This window comes from Tetrao urogallus (assembly GCF_951394365.1).
Source record: "Tetrao urogallus genome assembly, chromosome: 2".
Taxonomy (NCBI): Eukaryota; Metazoa; Chordata; class Aves; order Galliformes; family Phasianidae; genus Tetrao; species Tetrao urogallus.
Genome location: NC_136814.1, coordinates 64,755,192 through 64,764,054, shown reverse-complemented (window position 1 = coordinate 64,764,054; position 8,863 = coordinate 64,755,192). Strand labels below are relative to the sequence as shown.

Below are 8,863 nucleotides of genomic sequence, written 5' to 3'. Positions count from 1 at the left end.
AACAGAGGTTCTTTTCTTCTCTATTAACTCCTGGGGTAGCCAGCGCCAAAGCTCTATCTACCCTTAACAAACTGGGCTGCTGGCTCGCTAAGCAAACTAATGCTACATCACTTGCCATTAGTAATCTTTTATTAGATGTGGACTCGGTCCGCCATGCCACTTTGCAAAATCGTGCCGCAATTGATTTTCTGCTACTTGTGCATGGGCATGGGTGTGAGGATCTCGAAGGTATGTGCTGTATGAACTTGTCCGATCACTCGCAATCTATTCATAAGCAACTATCTGTTTTACAAGGGCTAACTTCTAGCCTACGAGAAGAAGAGGGTCTGGGGCTGGATCAGTGGCTGAGAAGTCTTGGTTTAGGCCCCTGGGTGCGCGACATAATTAAATATTTGTTGGTCCTCCTGGGATTTGTGTTATTGGTTATGATATCCGTGCCTTGCTGTCTTACCTGTCTGCAAAGCTTAATTACTCGCATTACATCTAGAGCCTTTTCTGCCAATCTGCTAGCCCTAAAAGAAAAAGGGGGAAGTGTGGAGAGCATTGCTGAAAGCTGGCTTGCAGAAAAGGGTTATGTTGACACAACCCAGCTGATAAGACTGAAATAACTAGGCATAAACACGAGCCTGCTGACCTATCATCATTAAGGACAGCGTGCCCTTGCAGGATTATGAGGAACCAACACGAAGCAATAACAGGACGCAGAACTGGGGGTGCTGACCGCAGGAATGCTGCTGCGGTTGAATCGGCTACCCGTGCGCCGACCAATCAGGAGCTCGCCTTTTGCAATATGTATTAGCCTCATTATAGGCTGTAATAAATAACGGTGCCTTCTGATTAAAGGTGAGAAAGTTTGATCAAGCCCTTGGTCGTGTTTCTTTCTCCCGCCGTTTCCGACATCTGTCTAGTTTGAAGACTAGTTCTGTAAACTGGAGTCTTGCAGTATTTTCACAAGGAAGTGACAATTTATGAGATAAGGATTTGTCTGAAACAGTGACTATGATTCTCCTTTCTATACTTTGTGCTTACTTATGTTATGCTAGTGCAAATAAGTAAGTATATTTAACACTGTAGAGACAAAGCTTGAAATTCCAAATTTTCTCTCTCCCCTCCCTTCCTCCATGAGTCAAGTATAATTCTAAAATTACTGACTTAGAAAGAGGTCAGTTCTGTATCTGTTCTAAATAATACACCTCCTTTCTCCACACTCTGCTAGAACACCTCCAAAAATCTAGAAGTGGGATAAAAACATTATAATCTTTCACTGTTTATTAGCTTACATAATTAAGCATACTCTCTGCTGCCAATATAAATGAGGAATACTTAAATGAGTTGAATAGAAAATTATGAAATAAATCCTTGAACACAGTTATTTGCAATGTAAGTCTATTAATTGGCTTTATTCTTTAATATGCAGTAGCAGATCTTTTCCTGGGAAACAAGTTGGGACCCAAGATACGGAACAAAATGATGTACAGGATTTATTTTGGAAGAAACATTTTTAGTATAATTTTATTTCTTTTATAATTCCACATTTTCATGTAGCAGATTGGCTGCACATATAGTATAAGAAATGGTAAAGCTCACTCTTGTGGCATAATAAGAGAACTGCAGAAGCAACAGCTCTTTATTCTTCAGTGATTTTTGTTTCGCGCAGAAATATTAGAAGTGATTTTTGTAAATTGATCCTTGATGTTTTCATATTTTTCTCAGCATTGGTGATGAATAGAACATGGTTTCTTTTGCTCTATAATTCCTTCTTGTGGTCTAAGACACTTCACAGGATTGATGCAGCGTGCTATCAGGCTGCAGGACACGTATTGATGCTTACAGCACCGCTGACCAAGGCTGCTTTACTAAAACTCACTGTTTTTTCATCAATCATGAAATTACGAATGCAACCAATGAAGGAGTTGCGTGTAGTCAGGCTGGATGTTAGCAGAGACTCTGTAAGAAACAAATTTTAAGGAAAACAAGTTAGAGCTTGTGAAAAACCAAAATAATCAGGTTGGTAGAATGATCCGTAATGGAACTTAAATCTTCTTAATTGCAGCTCAGTGCTCTGTTCCAAAGCCCATGGCATAATCGATACTATCCATGATCCAACCACCAAGATAACCAGATAGTGTAGAAAAATTAATTAGATGCTGGAGTAGAGTAGCCAGCTTTTGGAAGAGTCAGAGTATATGAAAAATAGTTTTGTTCCACTGAACATCTTGCATGGATGAAAGGAAGGTTGGTGCCTGCAGACTAGTAAGATGCTGGAGTAAATATGGGGATTTATCTACATTTATGTAAAAGTTTCAATAATATATTATCCATAGAGGCTCAATCTTACATTTTTCTAAAGCTGCATTTTATTTAAATAACAGAGTAGATGAATCTCAGGCAATGAATGTGTTTGTAATTTCTTCTAACATTATATGTGTTGTCATCCATGCCTGATTTGTTAGGCTGCATTTAGTTTACTATATTTACAGGTTATCAGTACTACATCTTTTTTGTTGTTGTGAAGTTCATTATAAGAATCTTCTATGCCAGAATGATAATAATATTATAGAGCCAATGTATGGCATTGCTTTAGCATTCTATAATTTATGTAGAAGGAGAAAGCTCTATTATGAGGCAGAACACCGTTTGAAATTACCACTTTATATTACCTCTCTGGGAAGAATTCTGTCCTAATAAAACTCCAATTTGGATTTAAAGAGTGAACAGGCATGTGTGCATAGATTTTATGATTCCCTTTAGGCTCATTTTTCCTCCTGCTAGTGTCAGATGGATTTGAACACTGTGCACTCAAGACACTAATCCAAGGTAAGCAATATAATAAATGGTGTAGTTAGAGATGTTTCTGATTGACATGCAAGGCACAGAAAAATAATGCTGCAAGTTTTCAATGGGAGATGTACAGGAGATGGTTTAAAAATTGGATCACGTAGTGTTGATTACAGTTTGCATAAGAACCCCAACAGAGTAGCTCTGTCTGTTGAATAAGGGACGTAAATGTAGTAATCTTGGCCCACGCTACACAGATGGTCTGTGAGTCACAAATTCACGTTAGCAGACATCTGTGCAATAGGACTGCAGTAGTCAGAATAAGAATCTTCATGTTTTATGTTGTGTTCAAAGATGCTATTGCTTGAAGCAGAGGAAAGCATCCTACCAGCAAAAAATCCATAAGGCTACAGTCACAGTGAATTTCCAGTTTCATAAATGAGAACGAGTAAATAAATAACTTCTTTAAAAAAAAAAAAAAAGTAAACCCTTACTGGAAAGTGTATAATAAGATTTTTTTTTTTTTCTTGTTAGCAGACTAGAGAACTGAGTCCATACCCAACTCTCCAGAAACAGTGAATGTATTAAATTAAGTGAAAGAAGACATTTTTCTTTTGAGATGTGAGACACAGCATTTCTGATTAGTTTTTGAGACTTTGAATTTTACCAGATTGTTCACATGGGTATCTTTTGTTCTTTTTTGAAATTAAAATTAATCTTAAAATGATAGGATGGTTTGGGTTGGAAGGGACCTTAGCAACTATTTTGTTCCAACCCCCTGCCTAAACATGGTTGGACAAAGCTCCATCCAGCCTGGCTTTGAACACATCCAGGGATGAGACATCCACAGCTCCTCTGGGCTACCCGTTTCTGTGCCCCACCATCATAGTAAAGAATTTCTTCCTTGTATCTAATATAAATCTACCTTTAGTTTGAAACTGTTGCCCCATGTCTTTTCACTACATCCCCTGATGAAAAGTCCCTCTACAGTCCCTCTTCTGTGCTTCCTGTGGAAACTGCATTGAAATTTGAGAACAAAGCTGCCACATACTCACCTGGTACACCTCCAATAAACACTGGCTCTCTGTGGTCAGTTGCCTTTGGGTTTAGTGGCCCTACTACGTGGTTGACTTCTGAGTCTACATCCAGCTGCACCACATTAGCATCTCTAATAACTGAAGGGAGAAGGAACAGATATCAAAAAGACTTTCAAAAGAATCATTTGAAGTCTTTATGACAGAGACACATATCTGCTTGATCTAAGTTGTTTGATTTAGTCTTTGCTTAGCTATGAGCTATGGTTACTGTCAGTGCTAGTGTGTGGGCAGATACTGGCACAGGGTCAAAGCAAGATAAGAGAGTGGAAGCAAGGGTATTTCTGAGTGAGGTTCTTGGTTGCTGGTGCTTATGTCTAGACTGTAGGGCATGTGCATGCAATGGTGGGCTGCTGAATAAAACTGGTTGCCAAATCATTCCCAGTAAGGTACCAATTTGAATGCAGTGAGTTTTTCTCCTTGCTTGTTCCTTCAAAAGGAAACTAGAATGCATAGGGAAAGGGCATATACTCAGGTCTCTTCTGTATGCAACGCGGTGAGCATTCACACAGAAAAATAAGGGAGTCCAAAGTACCTGAGGTTTAGGTGTACTTTTTGATTTTCAAACCCAGGAAAGAAGGATGCCTATCTGGCACAGGGGTAAAATCCTGACTGTAAACCTCTCTCTTTGTGAGGCAGGGGTTCCTCAAATCTGTCCCGCTGACCTCTTAAGGGCAGCATACTTGTGCTCAGTACTGACTTCTACCACTGTATTTAACCTCTAATTGGGAAAAATGGAAAAAGAAGAATATCATCTGGTTTACATCTCGGAAAAGGTTGCCAGCATTTCCATGAGGCAGTCATGTGTTTCTTGAACAACAAGCATTCATCTTTCTTTGTATTTGGTAAGAACTTGGTCTTGCTCTCCCAGGACACTACAATTCCTGTGTCTGAGTGAGGAAAAGGACTGCCGCTTTCATACAAACTGCATCTTGACAAAGAGAAAGGGAAGACCTGAAAATATGTCCAGTGCACTGGCCCATGGAAATACATAGCTAGGGAGGGAAGTTTTGGCAGTGTTACCTTTCTTAATGGTATGATCATGCTTTACTGACCTGCAATTCGGTGCCACCTGCCATCGCAGAGACTCTGTTTCAGTGTCACTGAAGTTGAAAAATCCCGGATTCCATTATTCAGTTTCACAGTAACCTGGAAAAAAATAATGTACTTGTTGCTGTAAAACCTTTTTTTCCCCTTCTTTTGGGATAATGCAGTATTTTCCACTCAGAAGCAAAATAAATAAATAAATAAATAAATAAATAAATAAATAAAATTAATATTCTAAATAATGAAATTATTTAGAATAAAGTATCAAATTCACAATTTTTTTTTTAGATTCAATAGTGCTAAACATTTCTGATTTGAACTCAGAGTAGAATTCAAAAAAAGATTCAAAAATAACAGCTAATTTTACTCAGATTTTCTAGTACTGCTGCTCTGTAATTTCCTGTGTGTTAAATTAGTGTTTAGATGATGTTTTGGCATCTTGATAGCCACTTAATAAGAAAAACAGTCATGAAAAGTCTAAACAAACAGACATGATCTGAGAAACACAGATAGGGGACTTCAAGAATGACTTTTAGGTTGCTTTCAATTTTACCAGGAAACCACTGGCAGAACTAGAAAGCGTACCTAATTTTGAATTTTGTACCTCTGCTTTAATCATTTGGATGAGTACCTTCCTGCATGGAAACACTGCTGTAGTAGCAGAGCAACACTGCAGCCCTTTTGCAGGGCACAAGACTCCCAGTGGTGGCTGCTGGATAAGTCATACACTGAGCCTAGCCACTCAGGGTTGGAAATAGATGACCTTTAAGTTTCCTTCCAACCCAAGTCAGCCTCCTTCTCTTTGGCTGGCAGTTAGATACTGGGACAGTTAGATACTGCAATGCAATGGTTATGGAATATCCACACTGCCCAGTCTCTTAACTATGCTGAGTTTCTGTATTGCAAAAAGAAAAGTTTAAATCAATCAATCAATCAATCAATCAATCACTGCTCTAAACCTTTGCTTTTTTGTCTATTTATACTGCAACTTATTGTTGCGTGTGTATAGTGGAGGGACCCGGAGTATACTGATGAACATAACAAAAGATAGCACTGGCAACAACTATCTGATGTTTATTTCAAACTTTCCTCATTCAACTAGTAGCCTTAGAAAAATCTAGGAATTTTAGAAAATGGATCATCAGACAATCAGAACCTTGTCCTTTCCTCATCTTTCCCCACTATACACATTTACTAAAGCAAGAAGAGAATGTGCTTTACCCAGACTTCTCTTTTAACATACAAGAAATAAAAATCATCTTACTTACTATACATCTTTAGTATGTGGATGAAAAAACAGTACCAAAGCATCAGTGCTCTGGTAATCAAATATTTATTGTTGGCACCAGTGAAGTGATCTGATTTTGTCTTCAGCGTTATTTTTTTTGTATGTTAAAAGAAATGTCTGAGTTGCCTAATCTAAGCAGTTAACTTATCTAGGAGAGAAATAAGAATCAAATAATGCCAAATTTGTAAAACAAAAGCTGCGTATAGCAGAGCCCAACTAGGCAGTAGAGGAACCAGTCAGAGAACTGGAGGAAATGTGACCATTATACCTGTCCATTTCTCATGTGCATATTCAGGTACTCTCCATTCACGCTGTGGCCATGCAGTAAGATTCCTGAGCTACTTCGGGGACGTATTTCAAAAACAACTTCAAATTTCAGACCTAGACTGAAGGATTCGTCTGTGAGGAAGAAAGAATACATTATCTTTGTACTGAGTTAATGGTGAGCCTGGACATCTACTCAGAGTCCCAGGGTAGAACCTATTTGTTCTGTCTTCAGAAGTATTAGAACCTGTTTCAATACACATACTTGAAGAGATAGCACAGTTTGCCACCCACTTACACTTCTGTTTGATTTTGTTTGAAGTACTAATAATAGTTTGCTTGTGTTTTTCATTATTCAAGAAGAAAAAAGATATTTTCTTTAAAAATATTAGCAGTGACATGGACAGCAGAAAATAGGTTCTATGTGGGTTTTTGGCAGTTTCTTATTGTGCAATTTCCTAGATATTCAGCAGTTTTTATACAGTGAGTGGGAGTTCACTTGAGCTTTGATGATTCAATAGCAGAAAGTCCCTTTTTCAATTTGCTGGCAAGCCTGGGAGCAAATTAGAAACACCATGTAGTTCTTCTTGGTGTTGCAAGAATGTGACCCACAAAAAAGCCTTCTTAGAACATTTCCTGGAACACAGGACCATATCAATGAGGACCATTGATAGAAAAGATGCGTCTGTCATGCTGTTCATTATCAAGATGTTCAGAAATTCTTTTCATAGAATTTTTGAATTACGTGTTATTTTATTAAGAAAAAAATAAGGAATGTTGGTGTTCTTGGTTTTAGCCAAATTGACTTTTGTGTCTATAATAATTGTTACCATATTAGAATCTGTTCTCTTGTGAAATTATTCTAATTATTTTAAATATATGCATTCATACACCCATACAGATATATTTATGTAGCAACTTGTTAATTTTCATGGGGACATTCTTACCTGTCAACATCAGTTGCCTACCACAATAAAGATCTGTATCTAATAATCTTTGCAGCTCACAGCCTTGGAAATTATCACATTCTTTAGTGAAATGTACTGTTTTGAAGTACAGTGAAAAGTATGGTTTCATTAGTGAATATATTTCAGCAGCGTGTTACCAAGGACGACGTATCCTCCTTCTGATGAAAAGTACGTTCCTGCTTCTGATGGGCCTTCAAAGCAAGGTGTTACACTAAACGTTTGTGAAGCTGAAGTGATTGATCTTCCATTGAGCTGTAAATTGCTGAGACAGCCACTAAAACTGTAGACTGAATTAATCTGGGGGAAGAAAGAACATGACTGATAGAACCGCTGGAAACAATGTGCGTAGAGCAAGGCAGTATTGTACATACCACGTAACCTCAAGGCAACCTGTCTTAGTGGTCAGTTTTTCCTGAAGTGTGTAGCTATCTTGTTAGGCACATATCACCAAAGATTACCTTGAAGGAGTCTTTAATGATGTTGATTTTTCCTTTAACATTTCTTTCTATATACTTTAATATCAAAGATACAGAGCAGAATACTGATCTCTAGGTACTGTCTCAGAGCTACTGAGACAACAATAAAACTTAGATATCTCAGATCTTAGGGTGATTGATCTCAACTAATTTTACCTCACTCATCTAAGCTTGAATGTTGCTAAGACTTCTCTCTTCCTCAGGGACCGTTAGCTTTCCAGGTGCTGCTACAAGTCTACTGAAATCTATCCCAGCTACCGAGCTATCCTGGCTCAGTTCTGTGGGATCTTTGCTATCACATGAACTGAGCTGTGAGCTCCTCAATGTGCTGAGGACTGGGAACATACCTTTTTTTGGACTCATCCCTAGAGGCAGCTTTTGTTCTAGCTGTACATAAACATAAGGATGATATAATAGCTGTCTGATTTACCTGGATATTTTTCACAGCTTTTCCTGGAGCTACACCCCCGATATACAGTGGTTCAGTGACTTGCCAGGTATTAGCATTACCAGTGAAAGGTTCTTCTAGTACTCGGAGACCATCAATTATCAAGCGACCAATATTTTTCCCTCTAATAAATATCACCTAGAAAGGGAGGAAAAAAAATTGGAAGATTACTTTCATATGTTGAGGAAATATTCCAGTGCAGTGGAAGAAAGTAAGAAGTTGAGAAGCTTGTGAGTCATAATTTGCAAATCAATTTTATTAACTGCCAGTATTCTTTGCTGGGCAACCTTCTCTCTTCATATCCATATAAAGGTTGGATTGTAAAACTGCAGTCTTACCATTCTGGTGTATAAAGTGTCACAGGGTCTACTGAGATCCGCTCATCTTATATTTGCACATATGATTTGTTGCTACAGCACTATCACTATTAGTATTTTCATGGCTATCTCCAGTTTTATGGTCTGGATTTATCCAACCAGATTTAAAGACCTAAGCACCCA

The 8,863-nt window shown here is 38.1% G+C and overlaps 1 protein-coding gene across 1 annotated transcript in view; it reads right to left on the bottom strand.

Annotated features, from left to right (window-relative positions):
- Window positions 1-1,672: 1,672 nt before the first annotated feature.
- Window positions 1,673-8,863, bottom strand: part of LAMA4 (laminin subunit alpha 4) — a gene marked incomplete at its 5' end in the record, with an annotated part of 94,173 nt that continues 86,982 nt past the window's right edge. The window contains 6 exons of the mRNA XM_079550792.1: window positions 1,673-1,947; window positions 3,834-3,953; window positions 4,928-5,021; window positions 6,476-6,606; window positions 7,577-7,736; window positions 8,346-8,501. Coding sequence (XP_079406918.1) covers window positions 1,802-1,947; window positions 3,834-3,953; window positions 4,928-5,021; window positions 6,476-6,606; window positions 7,577-7,736; window positions 8,346-8,501 — 807 coding nt within the window. The 3' untranslated portion in view covers window positions 1,673-1,801. The remainder of the gene's footprint in view (window positions 1,948-3,833; window positions 3,954-4,927; window positions 5,022-6,475; window positions 6,607-7,576; window positions 7,737-8,345; window positions 8,502-8,863) is intronic.